The sequence below is a fragment of the Bos taurus genome, chromosome 6, assembly GCF_002263795.3.
Source record: "Bos taurus isolate L1 Dominette 01449 registration number 42190680 breed Hereford chromosome 6, ARS-UCD2.0, whole genome shotgun sequence".
Lineage (NCBI taxonomy): Eukaryota > Metazoa > Chordata > Mammalia > Artiodactyla > Bovidae > Bos > Bos taurus.
This window is the reverse complement of record NC_037333.1, coordinates 66237564-66253754: the sequence shown is the minus strand read 5'-3', so window position 1 is coordinate 66253754 and position 16191 is coordinate 66237564. Positions and strand designations below refer to the sequence as shown.

Genomic DNA, 16191 nt, shown 5'->3' with positions numbered 1-16191 from the left:
CACAGGAAAGGTCATTCAACTCAGATTTAGGGGGTCTTGTTTCAAGTCCAAGGGGACACTTTCTATATGACTATATGACTTTCAGTTCAGTTCAGTTCAGTCACTCAGTCGTGTCCGACTCTTTGCGACCCCATGAATTGCAGCACGCCAGGCCTTCCTGTCCATCACCAACTCCTGGAGTTCACCCAGACTCAAGTCCATCGAGTCAGTGATGCCATCCAGCCATCTCATCCTCTGTCGTCCCCTTCTCCTCCTGCCCTCAATCCCTCCCAGCATCAGGGTCTTTTCCAGTGAGTCAACTCTTTGCATGAGGTGGCCAAAGTACTGGAGTTTCAGCTTTAGCATCATTCCTTCCAAAGAAATCCCAGGGCTGATCTCCTTCACAATGGACTGGTTGGATCTCCTTGCAGTCCAAGGGACTCTCAAGAATCTTCTCCAAAACCACAGTTCAAAGCATCAATTCTTTGGCGCTCAGCCTTCTTCACAGTCCAACTCTCACATCCATACATGACCACTGTAAAAACTTTAGGTCATTTTAAAAACCTCTATAAATTTTGGTTTCTATGCCTGGAAAAGACTTAGAGAATTATACCACATCAGGTCTTAATATCAAGATCCAGTTAGAAACTGCTCATGAACTATAAAGTGCCTTTTTAGTTCAGTTCAGTTGCTCATTCGTGTCTGACTCTTTGCGACCCCATGGCACGCCAGGCCTCCCTGTCCATCACGAACTCCTGGAGTTTACCCAAACTCATGTCCATTGAGTCGGTGATGCCATCCAACCATCTCATCCTCTGTCATCCCCTTCTCCTCTCATCTTCAATCATTCCTAGCATCAGGGTCTTTTCAAATGAGTCAGCTCTTCACATCAGGTGGCCAAAGTATTGGAGTTTCAGCTTCAACATCAGTCCTTCCAATGAACACCAGGACTGATCTCCTTTAGGATGGACTGGTTGGATCTCCTTGCAGTCTGAGGGACTCTCAAGAGTCTTCTCCAACACTACAGTTCAAAAGCATCAATTTTTCAGCACTCAGGTTTCTATATAGTCCAACTCTCACATCCATACATGACTACTGGAAAAACCATAGCTTTGACTAGACGGACCTCTGGCGATGAAGTAATGTCTCTGCTTTTTAACATGCTGTCTAGGTTGGTCAGAACTTTCCTTCCAAGGAGTAAGCGTCTTTTAATTTTCATGGCTACAATCACCATCTGCAGTGATTTTGGAGCCCAAAAAAATAAAGTCTGACACTGTTTCCCCATCTATTTGCCATGAAGTGATGGGACCAGATGCCATGATCTTAGTTTTCTGAATGTTGAGTTTTAAGCCAACTTTTTCACTTTCCTCTCTCAATTTCATCAAGAGGCTCTTAGTTCTTCACTTTCTGCCATAAGGTTGGTGTCATCTGCATATCTGAGGTTGTTGATATTTCTCCCAGCAATCTTGATTCCAGCTTGTGTTTCTTCCAGCCCAGCGTTTCTCATGATGTACTCTGCATATAGTTAAATAAGCAGGGTGACAACATACAGCCTTACTGCATTCCTTTTCCTATTTGGAACCGGTCTGTTGTTCCATGTCCAGTTCTAACTGTTGCTTCCTGACCTGCATACAGATTTCTCAAGAGGCAGATCAGGTGGTCTGGTATTCCCATCTCTTTAAGAAGTTTCCACAGTCTATTGTGATCCACACACCCAAAGGCTTTGGCATAGTCAATAAAGCAGAAATAAGATGTTTTTCTGGAACTCTCTTTGCTTTTTCAATGATCCAGCAGATGTTGGCAATTTGATCTCTGGTTCCTCTGCCTTTTCTAAAACCAGCTTGAACATCTGGAAGTTCATGGTTCATGTACTCCTGAAGCCTGGCTTGGAGAATTCTGAGCATTATTTTGCTACCGTGTGAGATGAGCACAACTGTGCGGTAGTTTGAGCATTCTTTGGCATTGCCTTTCTTTGGGATTGGAATGAAAACTGACCTTTTCCAGTCCTGTGGCCACTGCTGAGTTCCCAAATTTGCTGGCATATTGAGTGCAGCACTTTCACAGCATCATCTTTTAGGATCTGAAATAGCTCAACTGGAATAGCTCATCACCTTCACTAGCTTTGTTCATAGCGATGCTTCCTAAGGCCCACTTGACTTCACGTTCCAGGATGTCTGGCTCTAGGTGAGTGATCACACCATCATGATTATCTGGGTCATGAAGATCTTTTCTGTACGGTTCTTCTGTGTATTCTTGCCACCTCTTCTTAATATCTTCTGCTTCTGTTAGGTCCCTACCATTTCTGTCCTTTATTGAGCCCATCTTTGCATGAAACGTTCCCTTGGTATCTCTCATTTTCTTGAAAAGATCTCTAGTCTTTCCCATTTTATTGTTTTCCTCTATTTCTTTGCATTGGTTTCTGAGGAAGGCTTTCTTATCTCTCCTTGCTATTCTTTGGAACTCTGCATTCAGATGGGTATATCTTTCCTTTTAACCTTTGCTTTTTGCTTCTCTTTGGCAACCCACTCCAGTGTTCTTGCCTGGAGAATCCCATGGATGGAGGAGCCTGGTGGGCTACAGTCCACGGGCTCGCAAAGAGTCGGACACGACTGAGTGACTTCACTTCACTTCTCTTCTTTTCACAGCTATTTGTAAGGCCTCCTCAGACAGCCAGTTTGCTTTTTTGCATTTCTTTTTCTTGGAGATGGTGTTGATCCCTGTCTCCTGTACAATGTCATGAACCTCAGGCACTCTATCAGATCTAGTCCCTTAAATCTATTTCTCACTTCCACTGTATAATCATAAGGGATTTGATTTAGGTCATACCTGAATGGTCTGGTGGTTTTCCCCACTTTCTTCAATTTAAGTCTGAATTTGGCAATAAGGAGTTCATGATCTGAGTCACAGTCAGCTCCTGGTCTTGTTTTTGCTGACTGTATAGAGCTTCTCTATCTTTGGCTGCAAATAATATAATCAATCTGATTTCGCTGTTGGCCATCTAGTGATATCCATGTGTAGAGTCTTTTCCTGTATTGTTGGAAGAGGGTGTTTGCTATGACCAGTGCGTTCTCTTGGCAAAAGTCTATTAGCCTTTGCCCTGCATCATTCTGTACTCCAAGGCCAAATCTGCCTGTTACTCCAGGTGTTTCTTGACCCCCTCCTTTTGCATTCCAGTCCCCTATAATGAAAAGGACATCTTTTTTGGGTGTTAGTTCTAAAATCTCTTGTAGGTCTTCAAAGAACCATTCAAGTTCAGCTTCTTCAGCATTACTGGTCAGGGCATAGACTTGGATTACCGTGATATTGAACGGTTTGCCTTGGAAACGAACAGAGATCAGTCTGTCGTTTTTGAGATTGCATCCAAGTACTCCATTTCGGCCTCCTTTGTTGACTCCTTTGTCGGCTACTCCATTTCTTCTAAGGGATTCCTGCCCACAGTAGTAGAAATAATGGTCATCTGAGTTAAATTCACCCATTCCAGTCCATTTTAGTTCGCTGATCCCTAGAATGTTAACGTTCACTCTTGCCATCTCCTCTTTGATCACTTCCACTTTGCCTTGATTCATGTACCAAACATTCCAGTTCCTATTCAATATTGCTCTTTAGAGCATCAGACCTTGCTTCTATCATCAGTCACATCCACAACTGGGTGTTGTTTCTGCTTTGGCTCCATCCCTTCATTCTTTCTGGAGTTATTTCTCCACTGATCTCCAGTAGCATACTGGGCACGTACTGACCTGGGGAGTTCATCTCTCAGTGTCCTATCTTTTTGCCTTTTCATACTGTTCATGGGGTTCTCAAGGCAAGAATAACATGACTTTTAATTAACATTAATTGATTAAAATATTATTATTGGCACCACAGATACCTTGGAACACTAGGATGGGGGCCACAATCCTTAGAATAGAGTTTCTTAGCCTATGGTCCATGGATATACATTATGAATCGCTCCTGAAAACACAGTGGTTTAGGGTATGTGCAGTTTGGGGTTCTATTCTGGGGACTGAATCCATAGCCTTCATTACTATCTCAAAAGTTGTTCAAGATGAAAGAACCACAGTCTCAGAAAGCTAAGCTACTCAAATGGCTTCTGATACTGGCCCTATTCTCCATAGTTTACAAACCAGTCCCTGTTTGGCTAGGCAAGAAAGAGGCAAAACAAGTAGAGAGGATTTCAGTGTGAACAGCCATCAAGGTTTACAGAGCAGAAAGACCGTGGGGTCCCTGCTCCCTGGTGATGTGCTTTCTACAAATAAACATTCTCTCTCTCCAAGAGCATGAGGCATCCCTTTCTAATATTAGCTAGAAATATGGAGTTAAAAGGAGGGAGTGGTGGAGTGGGCTGCATCATAACTCCTGCTGTTTGTTTAGTCGCCAAGTCGTAACGGACTCTTTGTTAACCCTGGAGTGTAACCCATCAGGCTCCTCCTCTGGGATTATCCTGGCAATACTGGAATGGGTTTTCCATTTCCTTTTTCAGGGGATCTTACTGACCCAGGGATCAAACTTGTGTCTACATTGCAGGTGGATTTTTCACTGCTGAATCAGGGCATTATAATATTAATAGAAGTAGAAAAATGCAAAGATATGAAAATGAAACCTAGGAGAGGGGCTCCTTTCTTAAAGTCACAGACCACTAAGTCCTGGAATTTTACATTAAAATCACAGCCTAACCTACAGTCAACACTCAGACAGAGACATTGTGCATTTCAAATATTTTTGTAAAGTTTTTTATTAAAACTTTGAATGTTCAGCTCAGTTCAGTCACTCAGTCATGTCTGACTCTGCGACCCCAGGGAATGCAGCACTCCAGGCTTCCCTGTCCATCACCAGCTCCCGGAGTTTGCTCAAACTCATGTCCATAGAGTTGGTGATGCTATCTAACCATCTCATCTTCGATCGTCCCCTTCTCCTCCTGCCTTCAATATTTCCCAGCACCAGGGTCTTTTCAAATAAGTCAGTCCTTTGCATCAGATGGCCAAAGTATTGGAGTTTCAGCTTTAGCATCAGTCCTTCCAATGAATATCAGGACTGATTTCCTTTAGGTTTGACTGGTTTGATATCCTTGCAGTCCAAGGGACTCTCAAGAGTCTTCTCCAACACCACGGTTCAAAAGCATCAATTCTTCGGCACTCAGCTTTCTTTATAGTCCAACTCTCACATCCATACATGACTACTGGAAAAACCATAGCTTTGACTAGATGGACCTTTGTTGGTAAAGTAATGTCTCTGCTTTTTAATATACTGTCTAGGTTGGTCATAGCTTTTCTTCCAAGGAACAAGCGTGTTTTTAATTTCATGGAGCCAATCACCATCTGCAGTGATTTTGGAGCCTAAGAAAATAAAGTCTGTCACTGTGTCCACTGTTTCCCCATCTATTTGCCATGAAGTGATGGGACTGGATGTCATGATCCTAGTTTTCTGAATGTTGAGCTTTAAGCCAACTTTCTCACTCTCCTCTTTCACTTTCATCAAGAGGCTCTTTAGTTCTTCTTTGCTTTCTGCGTAAGGGTGGTGTCATCAGCATATCTGAGGTTATTGATATTTCTGCTGGCTATCTGGATTCCACTTGTGCTTCATCCAGCCCAGCATTTTGCATCATGTACTCTGGTGACTAAGTGTGCTAATTCTAACTAGTAAAGTACCAAGAGCTTCTTGAAAAGTTCACTGTGCTAGAAGAAAAAACATGTTCCTGCTGATGATAGACACACACACACATGCACAGATCTAAAAATGACCCAAAGTCGTCTTTTCCCTAAAGATGGTATTTCAATAGTGATGTAAATTTTTGTTTACTACTAACTTGCTACATATGGACTTAAAAGACCAAGAATAAATTTGGTTGAAAATCATGACATTTTACCTAATCACCCCACTAAGAAGGGATTCAGGTGAAGCAACCTAAGGTCAACATAGGTTTATAAAAGAGGAAACTGAAATTTAAGCGATAAGTTGAAGATTAAAAGCCAAGACGCTTACCAATCAAATTCTGCCCTTTTCAGAATTACAGCTACCAAGTACAAACACCTTTTACAGGCTTGCCATAGAATTCTTTATCTAGTGGTACTAGCCAGCTCTATAGGCTAAGGCACTATTCTAGGATTTCATTTGTATCTGCATCTTCAACATACCACATGGGACATCCATTAGGGACAACAGATTTTTTTTTTTAGTAATCGCCTGTAACACAGAAGCAAACCTTTTCATTCTCTACTGACAGACAGCATTAAACATTTCATAATTCTGCTTGTCACAATCATTTTACAGCAGGTCAAAAATTGGATTCTAAATGAATCAGACAGGGTTAAATTGAATTTAAATGCATAGGGAATAGAAAATGCTAGCAGATAGACAAGCCTAGCAATTTGCTGTCAGCTGCTGAAACATAGCAGATTATTCCTAGTAAGACAGCAGGAGTCATCCTGGCTGCTTCCCAAACATCAATAAGCAAAGTAAGCTTAACGTTGGGCCCTCCCTCTTCACCCCTTACACCAGCAGGAGAGGAAGGGCCACAGGGAAAAGGATGAATTCTCTGGAGCTACATACCACGTTCTTGTAGAAAAAATACAGAATCATGTTGGAAAGTCGGGTATAACACCAGTGCCCGTGGACAAGGAGGAGCTTGCTGAGATGTCTAAACTGAGAAACAGCAAAGTCGCTGGCCATCACAGCCTGTGGGGACGATGGAGAGAATGTCACCCTGAGCAGAACATGTTAGAATAGACATAGCATGGCAACCTGACCTCCAGCAGGTTCAGACTGGTCAAAATGTGGTTTAAATGTAGTAAATCACACAGAGACAAATATCAAACATATGTGGGAATCTAAAAAAAAAAAAAAAAAGAGAGTACAAATGAACTTATTTGCAAAACAAAAACAAAGTCACAGATGTAGAAAACAAATTTATGGTTACCAGGGTGTAAGGGCACCGGGATAAACTGGGAGATAGGGACTGATATATATACTATATATAAAATAGATAACTAATAAGGATTTATTGCCCAGCACAGGAAACTCTACTAAATACTCTGTAATAGCCTATCTGGGAAAAAGAATCTAAAAACAGTTGGGAATATGTATAATTGATTCATTTTGCTGTAAAATTGAAACTAACATAACATTGTAAATCAGCTATACTTAAATAAAAATTTTTAGGAGGGAGGAGCCAAGATGGTGGAGGAGTAAGACGGAGAACACTTTCTCCCCCACAAATTCATCAAAAGAGCATTTAAAAGCCGAGTAAATTCCACAAAACAACTTGTGAATGCCGGCAGAGGACATCAGGCACCCAGAAAAGCAACCCAAGTCTTCGAAAGGAGGTAGGAAAAAATATAAAAGACAAAAAAAGAGACAAAAGAGGGAGGGACGGAGTTCAGTCCTGGGAAGGGAGTCTTAAAAAGAGAAGTTTCCAAACATCAGGAAACCTTCTCACTGCCGAATCTGAGCTGAGCTTTGGAAGCACAGAGGGCAACATAACAGGGAGAAAAAATAAATAAACAATTAAAACTCGCAGATTGCGAGCCCTACGGTAACTCCCCCAGCGGAGAAGCAGCGCAGATGCCTGCATACGCCATTAGCAAAAGGGGGCTGGGCAGGGAGGCGCGGCGCGGGCTGCATCGCTTAGAGTAAGGACCTGGCCTGAAAACCCTGAGCGCTATCTGAGCGAAAAAATCTGGGCTAGCAAACCAGACTGTGGGATATCTGCCACGCGAAAAGCCAGCCCTAACCTAAGACACCACCAGGCCCGCGCAGAGAACAAAGGACTGAAGAGAGATAGCTGGCTGCAGACCTTCCCCCTCTGGTGACACGCAGCCAGAGCCGGAAGGGGGCAATCGCAGCACCACAGAGACATTATCTATAAAACTGTAAGCAGGCTTCTTTGCGAATTAAAACTTCTTGGGGGGTCTGGACGGTCAACATCTCCCTGAAAAGGTGCGCCAGTTGTACACCTAGAAAACTGAGCGATGGGGAGGCGATAGGTCGCAGCAATCGTGCTCGCTAAACACCTCATCACCTGAGCTGCTCTGACCTGGGAAGGGCATAAAACGCAGGCCCAACCGAGTCTGCGCCTCTGAGGACTACCCGAGTGCCTGAACCTGAGCGGCTTGGACCTGGGAGGTGCAGGCAGCCCAGGGCTGGCCACGGATGGTTCCCGGAGGAACAACCTAGAGCCTAAGCAGTGTGGGCAGGGAGGCTACATGCACTGTGAGCGGGGACAGACCCAGTGTGGCTGAGGCACTGCGACCACAGGCCAGTGTTACTTGTTTGCAGCATCCCCCCCTCCCTCCCCACAGCACGACTGAACAAGTGAGCCTAAAAAGAAAAAAAAAAAAAAGGGTCCTCCACCGTCCCCTTTGTGTCAGGGTGGAAACCAGGCACTGGAGTCCAGCAAACAGAAGAAGCTATAACAGAGGGAACCGCCTTGGAAGCTACAGGCAATACATTAAAACCCTGTGGTTACTACCGACTACATAGGAAGGAGCCTATAGATCTTGAGAAATAAAAGTCGGACCAAGGAACTAGCCAAAAATGAGCTGAACCCACATACTCACAACAAAATCAGAGAAAGTCCTCGATATATTTTCACTATTTTTACGATCATTCTTTCTTTTTTTTTTTAATTTTTTAAAAAATTTTAAGTCCTCTTTTATTCCTTTAATTTTCACTTTTATAACCTATTACTTTGCAAAAAAAAAAAAAAAGACCCTATTTTTTTTTCTACAGCAAACTTCATATATATATTTTTTATAATTTTTTGACCTTGGTTTTTTTTTTTTTTCCTTCTTTTCTTTAATATTGTATTTTTGAAATTCCAAACTCTACTCTAGATTTTTAATTTTAGCCTTTTGGTATTTGTTATCAATTTTGTACCTATAGTTTTTTTATAATTTCTGTGACTTTTGTTTTTTCTCTGTTTCTTTCTCTTCTTTTATATAACATTGTATATCTGAAATTCCAAACTCTACTCTAGATTTTTAACTTTTGCTTTTTGGTATTAGTTATCTATTTTTTACCTATATTTTCTTTATAATTTTCGCAACCTTGTTTGTTTTTGTTTGTTCGTTTTTTCTCTCTTTCTTTTCCTTCTTCTTTTCTTTAACATCGTATTTTTGAAATTCCAAACTCTACTCTAGATTTTTAATTTTTGCTTTTATGTATTTGTTACCAATTTTGTACTTTAAGAACCCAATCTTCAGTACCCATTTTTCACTAGGGAACGAGATTACTGGCTTAACCTGCTCTCTCTCCCTTTGGACTCTCCTTTTTCTCCACCAGGTCTCCTGTGCCTCCTCCCTAACCCCTCTCTACTCTACCCAACCTGTGAATTTCTGTGTCTTCCAGATGGTGGAGAACACTTAGGGAACTGATTACTGGCTGGATCTGTCTCCCTCCTTTTCATTCCCCCCTTTTATCCTTCTGGCCACCTCTGTCTCCTTCCTCCGTCTTCTCTTCTCTGTATAACTCCGTGAACATCTCTGAGCGGTCCAGTTGTGGAGTGCACATAAGGAAGTGATTATTGGCTAGCCCACTCTCTCCACTATTGACTCCACCTCATCTCATTCGGGTCACCTCTAACTCCCTCCTCCCTCTTCTCTTCTCCATGTAACGCTGTGAACCTCTCTGGGTGACCCTCACAGTAGAGAAACTTTTCATCTTTAACGTAGATGTTTTATCAATGGTGCTGTATAGAAGGAGAAGTTTTGAAACTACTGTAAAAATAAGACCAATAACTGGAAGCAGGAGGCTTAAATCCAAACCCTGACTCCAGGGAACTCCTGACTCCAAGGAACATTAATTGACAGGAGCTCATCAAACACCTCCATACCGACACTGAAACCAAGTACCACACAAGGGCCAACAAGTTCCAGGGCAAGACATACCAAGCAAATTCTCCAGCAACAAAGGAACACAGCCCTGAGCTCCAAGATACAGGCTGCCCAAAGTCACCCCAAAACCATAGACATCTCATAACTCATTACTGGACACTTCATTGCACTCCAGAGAGAAGAAATACAGCTCCACCCACCAGAACACCAACACAAGCTTCCCTAACCAGGAAACCTTGACAAGCCACCTGTACAAACCCACACACAGCGAGGAAACACCACACAAAAAAGAGAACTCCACAAACTGCCAGAATACAGAAAGGACACCCCAAAACCAGCAATTTAAACAAGATGAAGAGACAGAGGAATACCCCGCAGATAAAGGAACAGGATAAATGCCCACCAAACCAAACAAAAGAGGAAGAGATAGGGAATCTACCTGATAAAGAATTCCGAATAATGATAGTGAAATTGATCCAAAATCTTGAAATCAAAATGGAATCACAGATAAATAGCCTGGAGACAAGGATTGAGAAGATGCAAGAAAGGTTTAACAAGGACCTAGAAGAAATAAAAAAGAGTCAATATATAATGAACAATGCAATAAATGAAATTAAAAACACTCTGGAGGCAACAAATAGTAGAATAACAGAGGCAGAAGATAGTGAATTAGAAGATAGAATGGCAGAAATAAATGAATCAGAGAGGATAAAAGAAAAACGAATTAAAAGAAATGAGGACAATCTCAGAGACCTCCAGGACAATATTAAACGCTACAACATTCGAATTATAGGGGTTCCAGAAGAAGAAGACAAAAAGAAAGACCATGAGAAAATACTTGAGGAGATAATAGTGGAAAACTTCCCCAAAATGGGGAAGGAAATAATCACCCAAGTCCAAGAAACCCAGAGTGTCCCAAACAGGATAAACCCAAGGCGAAACACCCCAAAACACATATTAATCAAATTAACAAAGATCAAACACAAAGAACAAATATTAAAAGCAGCAAGGGAAAAACAACAAATAACACACAAGGGGATTCCCATAAAGATAACAGCTGATCTTTCAATAGAAACTCTCCAAGCCAGGAGGGAATGGCAAGACATACTTAAAATGATGAAAGAAAATAACCTACAGCCCAGATTATTGTACCCAGCAAGGATTTCATTCAAGTATGAAGGAGAAATCAAAAGCTTTTCAGACAAGCAAAAGCTGAGAGAATTCTGCACCACCAAACCAGCTCTCCAACAAATACTAAAGGATATTCTCTAGACAGGAAACACAAAAATGGTGTATAAATTCAAACCCAAAACAATAAAGTAAATGGCAATGGGATCATACTTATCAGTAATTACCTTAAATGTAAATGGGTTGAATGCCCCAACCAAAAGACAAAGACTGGCTGAATGGATACAAAAACAAGATCCCTACATATGTTGTCTACAAGAGACCCACCTCAAAACAGGGGACACATACAGACTGAAAGTGAAGGGCTGGAAAAAGATTTTCCATGCAAATAGGGACCAAAAAAAAGCAGGAGTAGCAATACTCATATCAGATAAAATAGACTTTAAAACAAAGGCTGTGAAAAGAGACAAAGATGGTCACTACATAATGATCAAAGGATTAATCCAAGAAGAAGATATAACAATTATAAATATATATGCACCCAACACGGGAGCACCACAGTATGTAAGACAAATGCTAACAAGTATGAAAGGAGAAATTAACAATAACACAATAATAGTGGGAGACTTTAATACCCCACTCACACCTATGGATAGATCAACTAAACAGAAAATTAACAAGGAAACACAAACTTTAAACGATACAATAGACCAGTTAGACCTAATTGATATCTATAGGACATTTCATCCCAAAACAATGAATTTCACCTTTTTCTCAGGTGCACATGGAACCTTCTCCAGGATAAATCACATCCTGGGCCATAAATCTAGCCTTGGTAAATTCAAAAAAATAGAAATCATTCCAAGCATCTTTTCTGACCACAATGCAGTAAGATTAGATCTCAATTACAGGAGAAAAACTATTAAAAATTCTAACATATGGAGGCTGAACAACACGCTGCTGAATAACCAACAAATCACAGAAGAAATCAAAAAAGAAATCAAAATTTGCATAGAAACGAATGAAAATGAAAACACAACAGCCCAAAACCTGTGGGACACTGTAAAAGCAGTCCTAAGGGGAAAGTTCATAGCAATACAGGCATACCTCAAGAAACAAGAAAAAAGTCAAATAAATAACCTAACTCTACACCTAAAGCAACTAGAAAAGGAAGAAATGAAGAACCCCAGGATTAGTAGAAGCAAAGAAATCTTAAAAATTAGGGCAGAAATAAATGCAAAAGAAACAAAAGAGACCATAGCAAAAATCAACAAAGCCAAAAGCTGGTTCTTTGAAAGGATAAATAAAATTGACAAACCATTAGCCAGACTCATCAAGAAACAAAGGGAGAAAAATCAAATCAATAAAATTAGAAATGAAACTGGAGAGATCACAACAGACAACACAGAAATACAAAGGATCATAAGAGACTACTATCAACAATTATATGCCAATAAAATGGACAACGTGGAAGAAATGGACAAATTCTTAGAAAAGTACAACTTTCCAAAACCGGACCAGGAAGAAATAGAAAATCTTAACAGACCCATCACAAGCACGGAAATTGAAACTGTAATCAAAAATCTTCCAGTAAACAAAAGCCCAGGTCCAGACGGCTTCATAGCTGAATTCTACCAAAAATTTAGAGAAGAGCTAACACCTATCCTGCTCAAACTCTTCCAGAAAATTGCAGAGGAAGGTAAACTTCCAAACTCATTCTATGAGGCCACCATCACCCTAATACCAAAACCTGACAAAGATCCCACAAAAAAAGAAAACTACAGGCCAATATCACTGATGAACATAGATGAAAAAATTCTTAACAAAATTCTAGCAATCAGAATCCAACAACACATTAAAAAGATCATACACCATGACCAAGTGGGCTTTATCCCAGGGATGCAAGGATTCTTCAATATCCGCAAATCAATCAATGTTATACACCACATTAACAAATTGAAAAATAAAAACCATATGATTATTTCAATAGATGCAGAGAAAGCCTTTGACAAAATTCAACATCCATTTATGATAAAAACTCTCCAGAAAGCAGGAATAGAAGGAACATACCTCAACATAATAAAAGCTATATATGACAAACCCACAGCAAACATTATCCTCAATGGTGAAAAATTGAAAGCATTTCCTCTAAAGTCAGGAACAAGACAAGGGTGCCCACTTTCACCATTACTATTCAACATAGTTTTGGAAGTTTTGGCCAAGCAATCAGAGCAGAAAAAGAAATAAAAGGAATCCAAATTGGAAAAGAAGAAGTAAAACTCTCACTATTTGCAGATGACATGATCCTCTACATAGAAAACCCTAAAGACTCCACCAGAAAATTACTAGAACTAATCAATGATTATAGTAAGGTTGCAGGATATAAAATCAACACACAGAAATCCCTTGCATTCCCATACACTAATAATGAGAAAACAGAAAGAGAAAATAAGGAAACAATTCCATTCACCATTGCAACGGAAAGAATAAAATACTTAGGAATATATCTACCTAGAGAAACTAAAGACCTATACATAGAAAACTATAAAACACTGGTGAAAGAAATCAAAGAGGACACTAATAGATGGAGAAATATACCATGTTCATGGATTGGAAGAATCAATATAGTGAAAATGAGTATACTACCCAAAGCAATTTATAGATTCAATGCAATCCCTATCAAGCTACCAACAGTATTCTTCACAGAGCTAGAACAAATAATTTCACAATTTGTATGGAAATACAAAAAGCCTCGAATAGCCAAAGCGATCTTGAGAAAGAAGAATGGAACTGGAGGAATCAACCTACCTGACTTCAGGCTCTACTATAAAGCCACAGTTATCAAGACAGTATGGTACTGGCATAAAGACAGAAATATAGATCAATGGAACAAAATAGAAAACCCAGAGATAAATCCATGCACATATGGACACCTTATCTTTGACAAAGGAGGCAAGAATATACAATGGATTAAAGACAATCTCTTTAACAAGTGGTGCTGGGAAATCTGGTCAACCACTTGTAAAAGAATGAAACTAGAACACTTTCTAACACCATATACAAAAATAAACTCAAAATGGATTAAAGATCTCAACGTAAGACCAGAAACTATAAAACTCCTAGAGGAGAACATAGGCAAAACACTGTCCGACATACATCACAGCAGGATCCTCTATGACCCACCTCCCAGAATATTGGAAATAAAAGCAGAAATAAACAAATGGGACCTAATTAAACTTAAAAGCTTCTGCACAACAAAGGAAACTATTAGCAAGGTGAAAAGGCAACCTTCAGAATGGGAGAAAATAATAGCAAATGAAGCAACTGACAAACAACTAATCTCAAAAATATATAAGCAACTCCTACAGCTCAACTCCAGAAAAATAAATGACCCAATCAAAAAATGGGCCAAAGAACTAAAGAGACATTTCTCCAAAGAAGACATACAGATGGCTAACAAACACATGAAAAGATGCTCAACATCACTCATTATCAGAGAAATGCAAATCAAAACCACTATGAGGTACCATTTCATGCCAGTCAGAATGGCTGCGATCCAAAAGTCTACAAGCAATAAATGCTGGAGAGGGTGTGGAGGAAAGGGAACCCGCTTACACTCTTGGTGGGAATGCAAACTAGTACAGCCACTATGGAGAACAGTGTGGAGATTCCTTAAAAAACTGGAAATAGAACTGCCTTATGATCCAGCAATCCCACTGCTGGGCATACACACTGAGGAAACCAGAAGGGAAAGAGACACGTGTACCCCAATGTTCATCGCAGCACTGTTTACAATAGCCAGGACATGGAAGCAACCTAGATGTCCATCAGCAGATGAATGGATAAGAAAGCTGTGGTACATATACACAATGGAGTATTACTCAGCCATTAAAAAGAATACGTTTGAAACAGTTCTAATGAGGTGGATCAAACTGGAGCCTATTATACAGAGTGAAGTAAGCCAGAAAGAAAAACACCAATACAGTATACTAATGCATATATATGGAATTTAGAAAGATGGTAACAATAACCCTGTGTACGAGACAGCAAAAGAGACACTGATGTATAGAACAGTCTTATGGACTCTGTTGCAGAGGGAGAGGGTGGGAAGATTTGGGAGAATGGCACTGAAACATGTATAATATCATGTATGAAACGAGTTGCCAGTCCAGGTTCAATGCACGATACTGGATGCTTGGGGCTAGTGCACTGGGACGACCCAGAGGGATGGTATGGGGAGGGAGGAGGGAGGCGGGTTCAGGATGGGGAACACAGGTATACCTGTGGCGGATTCATTTTGATATTTGGCAAAACTAATACAATTTGTCAAGTTTAAAAATAAAATAAAATAAAAAGAAAAGATGGAAATGAAAGGAGAATACATGTAAAAATAAAAATAAAAAAATTTTTTTAAACATGTAGGTTAAGCCTTACATGCAGATCCCCACCCCCGCCAAAAAAAAAAAAAAATAACCCTCTCCAAACAAGCAAAAACGCCTGCATACAGAGCGTTAACGGGTTGCCTGGAGTTACCACTCAGCTTTCCAACATGACCCCATGAAACAAGACTTCTCTCTGGTCTACTATTCATGATGTAGTTTCGGCAAGTGTGCTTTCCCTAGAAAGCAGCCCCCTCAGAAAGAACTCCGAGGGAGCATTTGCTTCTCCTCAACGAAGAGAATATAAAAGCATACAGTTATGACTTCACTTGACTATTAACAACGCGGCAGGCAAAGGAGGTATTTGAATTTCTCATCTTTTGTAAAGACATCATAATTTACAATTCTCAGGAAACCCTCAGCCTCACAGCCCACTTTCTTTTGACAGTACTTGCTCCAATCATGACAAGCAGTCTTTTGTCCAAGCCTCTATCTGAATTTTGTGCCTACAACACTATCCAGTGCATACACATGAAAACTGGCAGTCACACCTCCCTCATCCTCTCCTATCTTCTCTTCGCATCTCCCTATTTAGGATCTTCAGGTCTTTTATTCAAATCCTCAGTAGCTCTCAGCATCAAGTCATAGTTATTGCAGAGATAACACATATGTTCTTATGATTTAGATACGTTATATTTTTAAAACTGAACAAGTGAGTTAAAATTACACAGGAAAATACCATAATACTCACCCAGTAAATAGTCACTGAGCGAATGAATGGATAAATGCCCTGTCACTCACTTCTGAGCTAGCTGCAGACAGCCTCACTCTACCACAGAGATGTGACCGTGGAGAAGGCTACCTTTGGATGGGAAGGT

At 40.4% G+C, this 16191-nt stretch overlaps 1 protein-coding gene and 1 long non-coding RNA gene across 9 annotated transcripts in view; one reads left to right on the top strand and one right to left on the bottom strand.

Annotated features, from left to right (window-relative positions):
• Positions 1–16191, bottom strand: part of ATP10D (ATPase phospholipid transporting 10D (putative)) — a 136222-nt gene that overhangs the window by 18382 nt on the left and 101649 nt on the right. For all 8 annotated transcript variants that reach the window (XM_024993336.2, XM_024993335.2, XM_024993338.2 and 5 more), the window contains one exon: positions 6526–6651. In XM_024993336.2, coding sequence (XP_024849104.1) covers positions 6526–6651 — 126 coding nt within the window. The remainder of the gene's footprint in view (positions 1–6525; positions 6652–16191) is intronic.
• LOC132345514 (uncharacterized) overlaps positions 6840–16191 on the top strand; it is a 40270-nt gene continuing 30918 nt past the window's right edge. Inside the window, exon 1 of the long non-coding RNA XR_009494891.1 lies at positions 6840–7298. This is a non-coding gene — a long non-coding RNA (uncharacterized lncRNA). The remainder of the gene's footprint in view (positions 7299–16191) is intronic.